General features: G+C 38.6%; 1 protein-coding gene across 11 annotated transcripts in view; it reads right to left on the bottom strand.

Annotated features, from left to right (window-relative positions):
- The window catches only part of arvcfb (ARVCF delta catenin family member b), a 322,810-nt gene that overhangs the window by 19,985 nt on the left and 284,005 nt on the right, over positions 1–18,820 (bottom strand). For all 11 annotated transcript variants that reach the window (XM_043715402.2, XM_043715409.2, XM_043715407.2 and 8 more), the window contains 2 exons: positions 4,168–4,295; positions 601–751 (listed from right to left, as the gene is read on the bottom strand). In XM_043715402.2, coding sequence (XP_043571337.2) covers positions 601–751; positions 4,168–4,295 — 279 coding nt within the window. The remainder of the gene's footprint in view (positions 1–600; positions 752–4,167; positions 4,296–18,820) is intronic.

The raw sequence follows: 18,820 nt of genomic DNA, 5'->3' as shown, positions 1-18,820 counted from the left end.
AGGAACTGAATTCCAGCCAATTAAACCACCACCCTAAGAGTCTCAAATTCAGATTTGTTTGGGGAAGGGTGGGAGAAAGGCAAGAGGGGAAAAACATTGTGATCACACTAACTTGGTCACCACACTGCATGCAGCTTCTCAACTTTGAAGAAAATCAAATAACTAAAGACCAACACCTTCATGGCATTAGAAACCACAGAAATCTACAACCAACTGGTCCATGTTCAGTCGGTTTTGTGGTTTCTTCCTGCTGCTCCCCCTCAATTAGAGGAGTAACAGGATGTACTAAGGACTTTCCAAAACCACTGATCATATTGTCTTGTCACCAAATGAAGGACAGGTCCCTAGGACAGGACAAGCTAGTTTTCTTCTGCCATAAAATTCAGTCCTTCACAATAATTCAGTCCATTCATTAGATGAAATAAAAATGGACAAAACGGAGTTTCAAAGAGAAAGTTCAAATAGCAGTTTAAAACAACAAGTTCATTGATTGCCTTCCAGATGAGAAACGGTTGTTTCTTTACATCAGCAGCCATTGGGCAACTTAAACCAAGATGATAGTTTTTACAACAAATATGACATTTGTCTTCTATACTTTACCAATGAGGTCCTTATTGCGCCCATCCACAGAAAGATTTCGTAATGCGATTGCCACAGCTCGTACAACTTTATCAGAATCTGATCTCAGCAGCTCTACCAAAATAGGGAGGCCTTTTTCTTTCCGCACAGTTGAACGAATGTAATTGGACCACTGCAATTAAATTACCAAATTCAAACTCACATCAGTGCAAGCTAGATTCACTTAGAAATTGTGAAGCAATTTTATAAATTAGAGAAACTCAATTCGCTCTTGACCAGTATGAATTCTCTTTGCAAGTTAAAAGTTTGAAAATGAAAAATAAGAGTCTATTCCATTATTTACTGACAGTAAAAATCCAAAAGATCAGTAATAAAATCTTTCTGCCCTTAAATGCGGAATTCACCAAGAATTGATTGAGAACTTGATGACCATACCATCACTTGCCTTTTAAAAAATAAAACCTTGAAAAAAAAAGCACTTCAGTGGAAAAAAAAGTGGGACCTCACCTAGCAGCAGTGTACATCAATCTTGCACCTTATCAATAACTCCAACATCATCGGATTTATTTAATCCTCATTTTGGCTGGCCCTTTTGACATTGCTTTATGTCAGATATTGCTGACCTGATGTGATTTTAAAAAAAAAATTCAAAGCTCCAGCCTTTGCTAAATTTCAACTCATTGTAATATTTTGAATTGTTAAAAAAAAATCACCAATTTTCTAAGAGTGGACTTCTCAAGTGAATATTTAAACACTATATCCCAAAATACTTTAGTTATTATCTGTATTGCCTAAAGAAAGTCAGAAATAAAGGTTTCTGCATTTGCATACGTTTATGTGTATAAGTTTTACTCCTTTCCTCTCTTCACGATCATGTACATTCTGCTTTCAAATCAATACAACAACTGACAACAACTGACCAGGACTAAAAGTTACTTTTGAAAAAGGAACTATACAAATCAACTTGTTTTCCAATGGTTATTGCTGGACCCAACAACCCCCCCAGCAGATGCACAAAAGCTCTTACAAGTGACTGTGCCTTAGAGCAGGCAAACAATGTCTCCAGAATGGGCTCAGCAGCTGTATCATAAAAGCATATGGTTGTGAACAAGTTACAATTTGTTTAGAAGCCGAACATTCATGGCTCAGTTTTACAGCATAAGTTCGCTGGAATATGAAGTGCTTTATGGAGTTCCTGAAACCCTGAGTGTCAGAATGATTTGCTGAGTTTCACAGGGAACCTGTGTGAATTAACACAGACTGCATCTTGGAACTCTTCAGCTTCCCTGGCTTTGCAGAGCTACATCAATTGATGAAAAATGCACAGCTTCACCAACTTCAGAATCAGAGTCATACAGCACGAACATAGGCCGTTTGGTTCAACGAGTCCATGCCAAATATAATACCAAACTGGCCCAATTCTCTCCAAACCTTTCATATTCATGTACTTAGAACATTTTAAAAACATTTGGCTAACTGTACACACAGCCACCTCACACCATTCTTCTTCACTTTTTATCAAAAAGAAAGTGTTCTTGACCAATGTTGTTTCAGACATTGGCCACTGTCAGCCCATTCAGATTCTATGATGAATTTGGTCAAAAATTGAAATCTTTGGAATGTGGTAAAGATCCAAAGTTTTCTTCATTATAATCTTTAGTGTTATCACATCCTTCTATCTTAATGGTAATGAGTTAATTTGGTGTTCAATGCATTTGCCAATGGTATCTTCCCTTCCCTAACCTTATTTTACTTCCCCTGTAGACCAGCACTGCACATCTCAAGGCTCCTTGATCATGTGGGTTGCCAGAATTGAGTCCCATTTCATTTTTGTTGAGACTGAGAAGGAACAGTGATTGGTAATCCAACAATCCCAAAACCAAGTGTCAAACACCTAGCACTACTATAGCTGAGCTCAAGGGACCAAATTTGGGACCTTTTTGATGGTGCGGTACCAAATTGGATGGCACACTGACCAACCAAAGCACTCTAGATCTCAAAAGAAGCGTTCTTATAAATGTTAATATGTTTGTAATCTAACATTTAAACCACATTATATGGCATAAGAAACTGAACTTCTGAATGCTGTTACTTCATTGCACAAGCTTAGATAAGTTCAGTTAGTTTGTTGTTTTACATTATTTTTACAAGAGTTGGGCAGTTTTTTGCCGTGGTGTTTCAATGACACTGATTTGAGCACTGACTGTGACAACAGAACTCAGGACACCACTTACAATTTAATGAATCTGACCTTGTATTCGGAAATAAAACAGAATGGATTTCCTTTGAGAACTGTCAGTATGTAATTCTGCATTACATTTGTTCTACTTTTAGATTAATTTGTGAGCTATTTCAGACATACAAGATCTGGAGAAGAATTGACAGGATGGATGCTAAAGAAGCCAATCTCTTTGTGGGAGACGAAGACTAAGGGACAGTTTAAAACAAGGGATTATCCTTTTAAGACAGAAACGTGAACAATTATTTTTCCCTGAGGGTTGAGTGTCATTGGAAATCTTTTCACAATAGAGCAACGTAGTCAGGCTCATTGAACATTTTTAAGACAGAAGTAGATACATTCTTGACTAACAAGAGAACCAAAGCGGTGCTGGGGTTGAGGCCATAATCAGATTAGCCATGATTATACTGAATGGCAAGTCAGATGTTATAAGTTCACAGGACGTGGACACTGCTCGCTAGGCCAGTGTCTATTACCAATCACTAATTGCACAGAGTCTGCAGTCACATGTAGGCCACATCAGATAAAGAGAGTAGATTTCCTTCCTTAAAAGGACATTAGTGAACCAGCTGGGGTTTTGAAGCAGTGATAATACGGGTGCCGTGGGTTACCTTTGTACTCCAGATTTCTAATGAAACTCCTGCTTCAATTTCTGCCATGGTGGGATTCAAACTCATACTCGTGAACATTTAACTGGATTACTCATCCAGTGACATTACCAGTTTGCCTAGTCCTGCTCCAAGTTCATATGTTTAAGTTGTTTAAAATTCTTCATGGAATGTGGGTGTTGTTGGGCAGGCCAGTATTTTGTTGTCATCTCCAACTACCTGAAGACGATGCTACTGAGCTGCCTTCTTGGGCTGTTGCAGTAGCCTTTGGTCTGTTGGGACACCCATAGGATTTTAGGAAGAAAGTTCCAAGATGTTGACCCAGAGACAATGAAGAAATGGTGATATAATTCCAGGTTAGTATGATTTATGGCTTAGAGTGGGATTTGCAGTGGCAGTGTGCCCATGTATCTGCTGCCCTTGTCCTTCTAGGCGGTAGAAACCATGTGTTTTGAAGGTGTTACCAAATATCCCCATACTGACCAATATATGGAATGGCACTTCCTTTTTTAAACTAAAAGTTGTGCATGTGACAAATAATATTCTCAACTATTGTTGTGGCTAGTCAGAAATTTCGACTGCAAAATCCTCATTGTCAACTAAAAAACTGATGCAAGTTAGATGCCTCTACAGAAGAGTTAACAGTTTGGAGGCAGTGTGAAGCAAGAAGGGTCATTATAGGGAAATTCCATACAAAACTGTTAATAAAAATTGCAGCCTTACAAGTATTACTGCACTCACCGTCCACTGCCCAGCACTTAGGTTCTGGAGAGCACCTGCTGCTGCCTCCAACGTGTTGTAATTTCGACTTTCTGTGAGCAAGGACAAGTAGAGTCGAACCACCTCGGGCTGGTAGAGGAGCTCATAGCCTGAGAAGATATGAATGACACTTAATCCTCGCACATACTTAATTCACCATCATTCTCACTGTAAGAAAACAGATGTAGGTCTGAGTTTCACGTACATATGAAGCTCAAAACAAATTGTGAATAAAATTAATGAGCAGAAGTACAAATTACAACTGGTGGGATGGGGTATAATAAATAGCATGAACTTGTGGCTCTGCCTACATCATTACAAGGAGCTGAAAATTCTTGGTTATAAGATATTTGGAGAGATGAAATTAATTCAGCTGGCATTCCTTCGATGAAAAATGGAATAAATCGATGTGATACTTGGGGTAAGTGACATTTAATAAATTTTGAGTTATCAGGACAGAAGAAAATGCAGTGATACATAGAAAATATGAAGAAGAAACATACTAGAACAGAACAAAATGGTGGGTAGAAAAGCTGAGAGGTGATAAAGAGAGACAGCAAAGCCTTTTGGAAATGAATAAACAGCAAATCATATGAAGGAATAGCAGAAATATCAAATGAGTATTCTGCTTTAGTCTTTAAGAATGGAATGCAGTGAAGGGGATTAAAGACTATAAGAGGAGTTGCAGCAATTAAGCAAATTGTAGATAAGAAAGTCAAACTGGAAAAACAATTCAGTGGAAAAGGCATCTGGGTCCTAACATCATACACCCAAGAGTGCGAAGTGAAGTCAAAGGGAGAACAACAGTGCCCTAACTGCCTGCTTCTATGTATTCAAAAGTTTGAAAGTTCTTTCATAGGTCTGGAAGATGGCCAATTTATTGTTGTTCAAACCAGCAGAAATGTATAAATCAGCTGTAAGGAGCAAATATGTTTCAATAAGCTGTAATACAAGTTAAAAAATGAATCAACTGGAAAGCACATTAGTTAAAATATAGCCAAGTATAATTTGGGAAAGCCAAATCATGTCAGACTAAGTTCCTTGAGGGACAAAAGTTGTGGCGAATACAATTTTAAAAAAAACTTATATGAACGTAACCATGCTCTTCTTCAGCAAAAAGTATTGCAATTGCTCCTCTCTATTGCTCCATTAGGCAGATTGTAAGTAAACACAACTTCCTTCAGCAAATACTTAAATGTAAAGATGACGATAAACAAATTCAGAAGGATAAACAAGCTAATAAAGCAGGCAGATGGATGTTGGATAAAATTTGCTGTCTTTTGCAAAGTTGAGGAATGAGACAATGTGCTTAACATGAAAAAAAATTAAAAGCAGAGGATCTTAAAGACTTAGGAGCTCAAATGAACCAACCCTTCAAACCAGAATACTAGTTTAAAACACTCAGGAATTCCTACACGTTACAGTGATAGACAGAGTACAGCAGAAAGGATGCAATGCTAAATCCATTATCATTTACTTTCATTAAAGTAGAGCATGTGGAAATCTATGAGCCATTTAAAATGAAGATGTTTTGTTCAAGTAAAATGGGGAAAACAAGTTCACTGGCTCGTATTAGTAAAACTAAACATAAATTTAACATCATTGCCAAAAGAATGAAATGAGAGTTCAGCAGAAATTTACCGCAAAAATGTTGAGTTAAATAAGAAATGGATTCCCAGAAGGCATAGAAGTTGACCCAAAATAATTTTTTTCCAAAATATAAGCTAAAACTTTTACAAATAAAGGCCAGGGAAGTGGAATTAAGTTCAGTGCTCTTTTAGAGAGCTGGCTTAGACACAATGGTTAAAGGGTTCCATTCTATGTTGTAATATGGTATGATTCTCGAAGATCCCTACAAAATCAAGCACGATTACTCTAATTGACAATATTTGTTACTTATTCACTGCAAGGACAAAAATGTTATTGCTTCAAATCTCTTATGATCTCATGATCAGTGGAGAATTCAAGGTGCCCAAATGTAAACCTTCCTTGAAGTTGATACTCACATTGCATTCGCACATGGTACGACATTGCAGTTTGCTGCGACATTTCAGAAGACATTAAAGAATCAACCACATTGCTACGGGTTTGAAGTTTCATTCCCTAAAGGACAGTAGTGAACCAGATGTGCTTTTACAACAATCATCAACGGTTTCATGATCACCATTAAACTAACTTCCAATTCCAGATTTACGTACTAAATTTATATTCCATCAAAGTCCATGTCTCCAGAGGATTAGCTTGGCCCTCTGTATAACTAGTTGAGTTACATGACCACTATGATACCTCCTCCCCTATCAATCCATCATATATCACAGCACTATAACAAGACAAAACTGTGCAAAATGTGAGTGGCTAGATGACAAAAGGTGGTCAGCTGTTAGAATATAACGCAACCACAATATTGAGTTAAGCCTCCCTCCACAGATGCTGTCAAAACTGCTGAGTTGCTCTGGCATGCTGTGTTTGCTTCACATTTCCAGCATTAACAGTATCTTGATTTCATTAAGTTTACTTGGCTTGCTAATGTGCAAAACTCTAGATTTTCTTTCCTGGGTAGGACATTTCAGTGTCATTTGCAGTCTAATATTTATCAGGCTCAAGGCGCCACTAAGTACATGCTGTTAAGTGAAACACAAGACTACTGACACTGCTGATTGTTGAACCCAGCAGGATAACAGTTATTCCTGAACCTCAATGATCAGAAAATGGCAGTTGTTTGAGTCTGAAAAGAATACAAGCACACTTAATGGGGACTTCAATGGCAAACATTCTCCTCTCTATGTCTAAAGCCAACAGGAAGATGAACAAGTACTTGGGAGGAATAGCAGCTGGAATAATCATTGACGATAATCTTTGCTCAGTGCTTGCCAAACACTTTTCAACAAGGACTCAAATTTCTGCTAGTTTTGAAGCCTGTCTAAAACCCTCTTGTAATAGGACTTGAGAGAAGAGTACACTGAGCTGTAATCTTTAACCTTCAATGTCTGTCTCAAATGCCAAAGAGCAGCAGGGTAAACTTAAATGTGAATGAATACCAATTTATTACCTTGCTTGAAGTCATTTCTTCCACATCACATCTTAGAGTTTAAGAATGTCAGCAATCCACAGAAAAGCATTTTGTTCAATTCCTTTGGGAGCTTCTACCCATTTCCATGTTAAATAAATTGCAGTAGGTGGATTGATTTACGCAATAGGAACACATGAATTGCTGGAAGTCAAATACACATGGTCCATCTAATTCACCCTCTATAATTGTGTTCACATGATATAGCAATACCGTTTTTTGATAAATTGTACTCATTCACAGGAAAGAGGGGTCATTTACTTCTTTATACATAAGCATTCATTCCTGATTCACCCACAAACTAGTACTGTAAATGTTTAAAAGGATTCACAGTTTAGTTTACATGTTCTGAAGTCATAACAATCTTGAAACATTTTCTGTTTCTTTCTCCTCAAATGCTGTCAGACTTGCTGAGTTTCTCCAGCATTCTGCATTCGTTTCATATTTCAATCGATTGGTATTGAGTGCTCACAGTTTTACTCTTATCTATCCGTAGATGGCAGGGAATCCATCAATGATGTCTCTTCTACCTATGCACTACTACCTTCAGCATATGTATCCCCACTCCAGCCAAGGATTCGACTTTGATTCATTATGTTTCATCCACGTGCCATCATTTGGCAACATGGTATTCAGACATGGGGATCAGCTATCAGGGATAAACTACTGACACCAAATTCACATTCATTTTCATTTTATTAGACTGCTGGTTTGATACCCAACATTGGAAAGTTTACAAAGCTTTTTAGAGAACAAATAGTCATCTTTGCAACTAGCTCTATTCCCTCACCATCACTCTTGACTTGACATTAATCTCAAGTGTTACAGTTGACTGGGATAGCACGTTGAAAATCAAACCCTGTCATTCTGGAGTCATCTCAACATGTCAAATAAATTGTAAGCATGCAAAATTCGAGGAGAAAGTGAGGACTGCAGATGCTGGAGATCAGTGCTGAAAATGTGTTGCTAGAAAAGCGCAGCAGGTCAGGCAGCAGCCAAGGAGCAGGAAGTAAGGGGGGAGCCCACACCTCCTCGCTTACTTCCCTCCAAGGCCCCAAGGGATCCTTCCATATCCGCCACAAATTCACCTGCACCTCCACATACATCATTTACTGCATCCGCTGCACCCGATGTGGCCTCCTCTATATTGGGGAGACAGGCCACCTACTTGCGGAACGTTTCAGAGAACACCTCTGGGACACCCGGACCAACCAACCCAACCACCCTGTGGCTCAACACTTCAACTCCCCCTCCCACTCCACCAAGGACATGCAGGTCCTTGAACATAGCAACACGACGGCTGGAGGAAGAGCGCCTCATCTTCCGCCTAGGAACCCTCCAACCATAAGGGATGAACTCAGATTTCTCCAGTTTCCTCATTTCCCCTCCCCCCACCTTGTCTCAGTCCCATTCCTTGAACTCAGCACCACCTTCCTAATCTGCAATCTTCTTCCTGACCTCTCCGGCCCCACCCCCACTCCATCCTATCACCCTCACCTTAACCTCCTTCCACCTATCGCATTTCCAACGCCCCTTCCCCAAGTCCCTCCCCCCTACCTTTATCTTAGCCTGCTGGGCACACTTTCCTCATTCCTGAAGGGCTCAGGCCCGAAACGTCAATTCCCCTGCTCCTTGGATGCTGCCTGACCTGCTGAGCTTTTCCAGCAACACATTTTCAGAATGCAAAATTCCCCAATTTCCCCCAATTTGGGCTCCTATAAGGCCCAGATTGACAGAAAACATACTAGGTCTCTGTACTGAACAATCACTAACTATTACAAATGATTAGACACTAGCTATAAGTAAACAGTTATAAACTGTCAGCATATAATAATCAAAATTCTCATCTCCTTAAACTCCTTGCTACACACAGACTGTCACACACTGCAGAACGAGTAATTGATTATGGACAGAGGAAAAACTGGAAAGACAGTTCCGGGATGTTGTTGAGATGATCCTTACGACTCTTCTGCCAGCCAACACATTGCTTCAGTCACCTTTCTCTGGAAGCTTCCACCGATTGTTGAGACACAAGGTTGCAGATTAACTGAAGTAGCCTTGGAGTTATCAATTAGAAGTCACAGCTTACAACAACTGTTGCTGGAAAAATAAACTGTTGGATTTTGTGAATTTTGGCCCAAGAGAAAAAAAGAGAGACACCGCTCCTCCTTCTTATGTCAAGAAAGGTTTCATCTCCCTTGGCTCCAAATCATCTGCAACTCAAATTTCAGTTATTGCTTGTTCAAACAATGTCACCTGACAAAAGAGAAGTGCTCTGAAAGCTTGTGATTTTAAATAAACTTGTTGGATCATAACCTGGTGCCATGCGACTTCTGACTTTGTCCACCCTCGTCCAACACTGGCATCTCTACGTTATATGATGGTTGGCATTAGTTTCAGATTACTTGCTTTGCCAAACTGTAGCCATACTTTCAAACACGATTTTTCTAAAAATGTTCTTCCTCATTTCAGTTTTTAAAAATACAGTAAGAAAAAGACATGGCCCTCACACAACCTCAATTAGACTGTTCATAACCTAATCATCTTGAAGATCATCAATGTGAATTTCAACTAAAATTTTCCCAGTATTGTCCATCTCCTGCTGAAACATCCATTTTGTTATCTCCTGACTCATTGCTTCAATGTTTTTCTAGCTGGCCAACCATTCTTCACTTTCTAAAATGCAACTTGTCCATCATTCAGCTGCCTGCATTCTATCTTGCATTATTCCCACACTCTGACTGACTGTGGTTCCTGGTCTCTTAATAGGTGCAAAATTATTACACCTGTGACTTAAGCCTTTTCTTTCTGAAGAATTCTGCCTTAGAATTTATTTCTTCTCCTTTAAGATCCTGCTTGAAATATGCCTTGTCAACCAAGTTTTTTTGTTGCATTTTCTATATTTGTTAGACCTTTTCCATTTATCCTCTTATCTAAAGTATGTTGGTGCATTGCCTGCATTAAAAATGCTTAATATTGCAGTTACTGCTGTCTTGATAAAAAGCACAATGTAAACTAGAAGTATCCCTTATCTGGTAATAGTTTCCTGCTTCCATTGTCAGAAAAAGCTCTCTGTTATGGTGCACAGAGTTGAATTATTTAAGATATTAACAAGGAATCCAAAGGTTTACATTAGTTCCTGAATAAGATTTGAACAAAAATAATTACAGGAAGTAATTAGTCTGTGGCTTTTACATCAGAATATAATAGGCTATTCTATGTTCTCAATTCACATGGTGGCCAATATTACTTAAATGCACTAATGGACATTTTTATTCTCCCTAAAGGTCACTATCCCCGCTATTATGCAACCAGGAAGTTGGTATTCTTGATCTAGAGGTGCTTTCACAGTGCTGCTGATATAATTCACCCATTGGCTATTCAACACTCATTGCCCATTTGCGCATTCTGTTGGATAACCTCCTCATAACCCCACTTGTTACTATACACAAAATGCGAAAACTACAATAAACAAAACTTCGACCTGAAATAGATAAATCTTGTCTTGTGCATTAAAATTAAGTTTAATGTCATAGTTCTCTGATGCAGCTTGTTACCTGTGGCATCACTGGCAGTGACATCACAGCCACCGCGATTTCATGCGCAGTGAGTGTTACCCCTGCAGTTGCAGTGGCAGGAAAGACAGCATCCAAAGTTTACCATAGTTTTGGAACTGAAAACAACATTAAAATGAAAAAGCACTCTTACAGAAAAATAAACTTTTATAAAATTGGGAATTGCATCCTGCTTACTGTATTACAATGGTGGCAAGCTCCAGAGAATCTCAGGTAGTATCAGCCTGAATACAGGTAAACATGCTGTTTCAGCATTATGTGACAGATTGATAACACTTGCAGAGCTTAGATGTGTACTTATTACCAATCTTCAGTGTCACATTGTCAATGCTGCTTCATGGCAGTATGTCAACATCCTGAACCATGACGATTGTATGTCTCTTCCTGACGGGGACAGTCAAAACAAACTCCTTACAGGGTTGAGTCTTTCCATGTACTTTCTTGGTATGCAGCTTCATTTGTATAGAGAAGCTCTGATGAGAATGTGGCGTTCTTTTGTCTTGGATCTCTGGTGGGCCAGCTTTCCATCAGTTCTCAGACATCTGGGTCTCAATCATTAGTAATTTGTCACTTGATGCTGAAATCAAAACGTTAATTTCAAAAGCTACAGCTGTAACATCCAAGCTGAGGAAGATGATGTGGAAGAACAGAAACCTGATTGAGCGAGCAAAAAGCATGTTCAGCAAGCCTGGATCCTCAGCACACTCCTTTGCACTAGAGAGATCTGAACAACATATGCTAGTCAGGAGAAATGACTGAACAATGTTCACCCCTCTGCTGGCTCTCAGGTCTCTAGCAGGGCAGTGTTGTTGACTCAAGAGGTCCTGGAACGTGGTAATTCCATCAGTAAATGTTCATTATTAAGCTAACGATATTTGTGCTGACTCAGCCATATGTATTGGGGGTGAGCCATACCAGATGATGTTTAATAGAATTGACTACTAAGGTACTTTTCTTTTAAAATCATAATCTTAAGACAAGTATAGGAAAGATATTATAGCATCTGTTACAGATTACATATGGGAACTTGCTAAAAATACTGTTCTACTTCAAACTGGTTTTAGAGAAGTCAGTATCACTCATGCTTTTGCCAATATATTTTTGGTGGCAGGATGGAAATTTTAATGTTTTATTCCTAAAAAATTTACAAACTAGCATTTCTGTAGCATCTATGACCTCAAGATATCACAAACATTTCACAACTAATGGAGTACATTTTGAAGCGCCTCAACAACCAAATTACACCCAGAAATGTCTCAAAATAAAAAAAAAGGCAAGGACAACCTGATCTTTTTAGTGATCTTGGATGAAGTATAGGTATTGGTCCAAGACACAGGGCAAACTCCTCTGTTTGTCTTTCAAGAGTACCGTGGTCTCTGTGAATAAGGCTTTGGTTCACGTGAGTGTGTGGATAAGGCTTTAGTTTACTCTCATTATGATAGCAAATTCACAAAATAATCAACAGTTAAAAAATCATACATCAAGATAAGACTGCACCAAGTTATTTTATGAATAAACTAGATTATAATACAACTCCCCAAGGCTGGCTTAATGAAATTGCAGCTTAGTTTCAAAATTGCTGTTATGTTCCTGCTGTGATTTTGTTAAAGCACTCTTCTCAGCATTATTAATACTGTCAAAAAATCCCAAGGAAGCAACAGTGTTTCAGATTTGGTTTTAAGCCAAGAATATTACACAATTGTCAAATATGTCAACAATTTCTCAGATAAATAGAAAATCAACACATTATTTGAAATGATGTGGCTGTTGCAAATAATACATGCCTAGGAGACAGTTGTCACTGTGCAACTGCTTTATGATTTAAGTGAAATCAGCAGGAATCATATGAAGGATTTTTTTCCCATCTTTGAGAATATGTAGTTATCAAAATATATGTTTTCATCTACTGAGTTTTCTCTTTGCAGGCACTTGTCCTCTCAGAAGTCTGCATGAACATCCTGTGCACAATCAAGCTCAAGTTTAATAAGAGGGTAGAAGCTGAAAATTAGCACTATTTAGTGTGTCTCTGGGTTGCAAGAATGATTATGATGTCACAACACTAAATCGTGGGTCAGCATATTTCTGTCTCAACTCCTGTCGATTGTGAATGGCCAGATATTAAATTATAGAAAGTAATCATGTAACAACGGAGATACTCACCTCATTATTGCTTTAGACAGGTCTGTCCTACTAATTGAATTTGAATTCAATTAAAAGCAAATACGGCAATCTTAAATTAAATGAGTTGTGCTAATCCATATCACAATGCTGAAATATTATTAAGTTGTGACCACCTTTATAGGTACAACTTCACTAAATATTTCCAGACGGAAGGAATAATGAAAATGTGGAGTTTGCAAATATAAAAACACACAGTCCACAGCTGGACTCAGTAAACAGAAAAAAACCCCCTAAATGTCAAAACGTGTGAACTGTAATGCATTTTCTCACTCCTACCCACCACAGTTAAGATTGGAATCAGAAGGGAGACCGGAAAAGTTTCTAAATTCTCACATTCACACTGGAATCCTTGGGTAGTTACCATGACAGTATCAATAATCAGTTCTCCAGCATTGCTTATCTTATATAAATAGCTGCATGAGAAGAAAGAATCCTACTGAAGTATGAAAGCCACTTCAAATAGCAAAGCAAAGAATCGTTGGCATAGCTCTCAGAATATTTCTGTCATTGATTCAGCTTCTTTTATATTACAAGTAAAGAATTTCTGAAAGGCTTACTCAGTGGCAGAAGACAAATTAATTATGATTTAACTTCAGATCTTCAGTTGCTGTTGCAGGGTTCTATAACCACAAATGGCCTTTCCATATTGAAAACATTTAGAATCAACAATAACTATCTGAAGAAAAATGGTTACTAAATGCCATTTAGTGCTGTTAGAAACTATGGAGTTGCAAGTTTTGTTTTTATAATTAGGGACATGTGAAACTGAAAAACTCTCTCTCTCCTGAAAAAAAAAAGGCACATTCAAATCAGATCTTTGTGATGTTCTGTTCAGCAAAACGTCAATGACAGGCCAACATGGACAAATTCTCTGTTCAACATCCAACCGAGACAAGTGCAGACAATGGATATCTAACAACATATTCTTCCTTTATCCTCAGAGAACTCAGTTAAGACTGAGAATATCTCAACTCAACCCTAATCAAGACTGTCACATGGACCTCTTCATGTTATTGTTTCCACCTGCAAGAACAGAGGATAAATGGGACAATAGCAATGCCCCTATTCTAGTAATCCAGAGACGTAGGCCAACACTCAGTGCATGGGTCCAAATCTCACCGAGACAACTGATGGAATTTGAATTCAATTAATTAATTATGGAATTGAAAGCTCATCTAAGCAACTGTGAACATGAAACTGTTATTGGTAAAGTAAGAAAAAAAATCTGGTTTACTTTTAGGGAAGGTAATCTGCCATCGTCATATGGCCTGGCTTGCACGAGATTTCAGACTCTTAGTAATATGACGACTGTCTATCCTCTGAAATTGTCTAACAAGCCAGCTCAGGTTTAGTAATGAGAGATGAGCAATAAATGACCTGAAACCCAGGGCTCCCACAAAAGAATTAAAAGTAAATAAAATTAAAGGCCTGTTTCATTACATGGCATGCCACGTTGCATTTTAAAGGCGGCAACGTGGGGGTGGGGATAAAAAAAAACACACAGGACTTTCCAGAATGGAGTTATTTTATTCCAGGCACTCTGAATGGGAGGTGAGGTAATTTTGAAGCCCTAACTTTTCCAGTCTGTTCACCAGTAACAATTTAAATGAATACAAACTGTTGAGAAATTGATTTCTTTTTTCCCCCTCCACACAGCAGCATCCTACAAAATTTTGTCAATTTGAAAATAATCTTCAATTGCTACCTTAACTAGCAATTTCATCTAATTGGATGCCACTGATGAAAACCATAAAAGAATTATCTGGAAGTGAAATGTTGGGAAGTAACCATGAATTTTGAACTTCTGAAAATTAGGTATGAATTGGATTCACTCAATACAGATTTAGGTGAAGATAATTACTGTAAAGACAGGTAAATAATTGCTGCTGCTGCTGATAAAAAGGCAGGAGGAAATGTTTGGAGAAACATGATGTAAATGCAAAAGACTACAATTATGATTGAAAGACTTTCATACTGAAGTCAGGAGCATTTGCAAAGAGCTATCCAAAAATTACTTTAATCTGGTAAGAAATTACTCAACACCAACATTACTGAAATAAAATTATCAGACAGACAAAATCATTAGATGGTCTTTGGCTCCATTCACGTTTCCTCAGGCAATGAATCAGTCCATGCCCATTTGCAGCAAGAATGAAACAAAATCCAGAATTGATGCGGCAATTAACAATCAATTTAAAAAACGCCATAAAAAAGGTAGACAATGACAAGTACCAAACAGAGACCCTCCATCATCACTCTTCAACATTTAATGGCAGTGTCATAGGGGATCCATATCAATATTCCCCACAATAGTGATCGGCCAGAAATTCAGCTGAGCTGTGTTTAGCGATGTGACCAAGGATCCACTGGGCATTCTGGCAAGTGGGTTATATTCCAAACAGTTTCCATCACCCCCAAGGCACATGAATCTTGGAGTTCATATAATGGATTGTCAAAGAAACAGATACGAGCAATTAGGAAGTAAAAAAGTGGCAGTGCTTGGGAAAGCTCACCCCCAAGATTGGTTCCAACCCTGTTGACTGAGCCAAATATTCCCCTATTTCATTATTGCTGAGCCAGAATCCTAGAACTCCACATCAAACAGCACTTTAGAACAAAGAACAAAATTTACAACCCAGGAACAGGCCCTTCAGCCCTCTAAGCCCGAGCCGATCCAAATGTACTGTCTAAACCTGTCGGTCAATTCCTAAGCACTTGTATCCCTCTGCTCCCCACCTACTCATGCATCTGTCTAGACGCATCTTAAATGAATCTACTGTGCCTGCCTCTACCACCTCTGCTGGCAACGCGTTCCAAATGCCCACCACCCTCTGTGTGAAGTACTTGCCACATGTATCCCCCTTAAACTTTCCACTTCTCACCATGAAAGCATGACCTCTCGTTATTGAATCCTTCACCCTGGGAAAAAGCTGGTCTCTATTTACATGTGCCTTAACAGCACAGACTGCACTCTTCAAGGGCCACGCCTTTTCATTGGCAACAAGGGAGAGAAATTTGCCAGTATTGCCCACAGTGAAGACTCCTAGACTCCCTACCATAGGAAAAATGTTTTTAAACTTCAAACGGTTCAGAAAAGATTTACAAGAATGTTGCTGGGATTGAAGGGTGTTAGCTGTAGAGAGAGATTGAATAGACTGGGGCTTTTTACCCTGGAGCGTCAGAGGCTGAATGAGGACCTCACAGGTTAGTGGAATCATGAGGGGCACAGATAAGGTGAATAGACAATGTCTTTTTCCAAGGAAAGGGGAGTACAAAACTAGAGGACATAGGTGAGAGGTTAAAGATTTAAAAGGGATTTGAGGGGCAACTGTTTCCACACACAGGGTGGTGCATGTATGGAATGAACTGCCAGAGGGCTGGTGCAGGCAGGTACAATTACAACATTTAAAAGGATGGGTACATGAATAGGAAGGGTTGAGGGGGATATGGGCCAAATGCTGGCAAATGGGAGCATGTCAGTTTAGGAAATTTGGTCAGCATGGGCGAGTTGGATCAAAGAGTATGTTTCTAAGCTGTATAACGGAGTCTATAATTAAAATTTTGAAAAGCGGCTACAGTCAAGAAAGCACACCAGCATCTCTGCTTCCTCAGAAGGCTAAGGAAATTTGGATTGTCCACAATAACTCATACCAATTTTTATGGGTGCATCACAGAAAGCATCCTGTTTGGTTGAATCATAGCTTAGTATAGCAACCTGTCTAGGTAAAAACAATGACGGCAGATGCTGGAAACCAGATTCTGGATTAGAGTAGTGCTGGAAAAGCACAGCAGTTCAGGCAGCATCCGAGGAGCCAGAAAATCAACATTTCGGGCAAAACAATTAATCAACCTGTCTACCCAAGACCACAAGACATTAGACAGTTCTGAACACGAGTCCATCAAGCAAATCAGCCTTCCTTCCAGTCTATACCACCTACTGCCTCAAGAATGCGGCCAACATGTTCAAAGAACACTCCCGCCCCACTTATACTTTCTTTCATCAGGAAGAAGATATAGAAGTTTAAAAACAGGTACCAACAGATTTGATAAGTTTCTTCCTGTTATTAGAGTTATGAACAGATCTCTCATATTAAAGTCTATCTTTCTCTGCATTCTGTAGCTGTAAAAGGCATTCTGTTCTATTACCCTGATATGCTTATGTAAGATATGATTTGTCTGGATAGCACACAAAACAACACTTTTCACTGTATCTCGGTACATGTGAATAATAAATCAAATCAGAGGTATCGGATGTCTTCGTTTATAGTTTGGATAGAAGCATATAATGTGGTAGCTACAGAATAGGTGATGCTGTCAAAAAGGACAGCAGACAGTTTCTGGTTGCAGGAAAGAAATAAGAGTCAGGGGATTCTAAGTATGCCAAATGATATACTTAGTTTTTTGTTGGTTGTTGGAGGGGAAAAGGGGAAAAACTGACTTTGAAACCAATTAACGGCTCGAAATACTTGTATGCTTAGGTTTTCGCACATTTTAGAAAATCAGATTTAATAACTAACAAAAGCGAAGGTCAAAAATAACATGTGACAAGAGTGCAGAATAATAAACCATGTGGCTATTTTAAGGGCTTCAAGGAAATTTAAGTTGAAAAGGATACAGAATTTAAACCAATGCGGAACTGCTTCAAGCTTACATTTCAGTTTGGAATGTGGAAATCAACTACGTTGCTCTCAATGAGATAAGCAAAAAGTCTCTGAGCTGAATTACAATGGCTGAGTAAGCAAGTTAAAAAGTACCTCCAAGATTTATTATTTGCAAAGAATAAAAAGTATTCACATAGAATGAAGTACAGAGTCACCTATTTAAGTTGAGGTTCATGAGAAGGGTTAGAAAGAAAAGAAACTGGAATGCACATATGAAAGGCCATTAACTTTGGCTTCAGAGCGAGGAGACAAGCACAAAACCATGAAAATAAGAAACAAAAACATTAGACTGAGGTACATTAGCTTGCTTTTGATTAATGTACAAGAACTCAACAGATATGGTGTATTAGCATTGTGGATGATGGCAAATCTAATTTGAACAGTCAAAAACAAAGACTGGAGCAAGAAAATAAAACCTTTGCAACATTCCACAACCTCTCTCTTACCTAAGTATCACAAATACTGGGAGAGGGTATGAACCATTATCTTGCAAGCAACAGGTCATGTTCCACAAATTTATTGGAATTATTTTGAGAAAATAGTAGTGCTGAGGAATCAGCATAGCTTTTGAGAATAATGTTTATTAAAGTTCTGATAAGAACTTTTAATAATGACCAAGATTGATCTACTTCAGGACAGACCCATCAAATTAGTGACATGTTAACAAAATCATACAAGCAGCAGTGGGGAGGCTATTCATCCATTTCAGTTTACCTACCTGGAAGGACATCAAATACACATTTTCACTTCTCCTTGTCAACTGTATCCCTCCCATATTGAGGCCAATCTATTTTCTCAAATGATTCAAGTATCTTCATCCCTAATACACTAAGTGACCTCACAGTACTGCAATAACCGCTGCTGAAGAAGATCACCCTGATATTTCCAAATTTTTCTTCTATTAGTTTGAAGTCAATTTGTTCAAATTCTGAACTTTCCTGTTAAGTACTCCACTGGACTTGCATCTTCCACGTCACTTCCAATGTGTCTCCTTGTGGCCTTATTTTAAAAGTACAAACCTTTCTGGATTTTTCTGGTAAACCAGATATCTAACAAGAGATCAACTTCAGGCTTAAAACTGAGATTGCTAGCCACACTTCAATGACTCCTTGTCTCTGATACAAGGAGTGGTTTAAATCACAACATGTGCT

This window comes from Chiloscyllium plagiosum, unplaced genomic scaffold (genome assembly GCF_037043375.1).
Source record: "Chiloscyllium plagiosum isolate Xiang-an unplaced genomic scaffold, Cpla_swu_hap1 HiC_scaffold_24, whole genome shotgun sequence".
Taxonomy (NCBI): domain Eukaryota; kingdom Metazoa; phylum Chordata; class Chondrichthyes; order Orectolobiformes; family Hemiscylliidae; genus Chiloscyllium; species Chiloscyllium plagiosum.
This window is presented reverse-complemented; position numbering and strand designations above follow the sequence as displayed.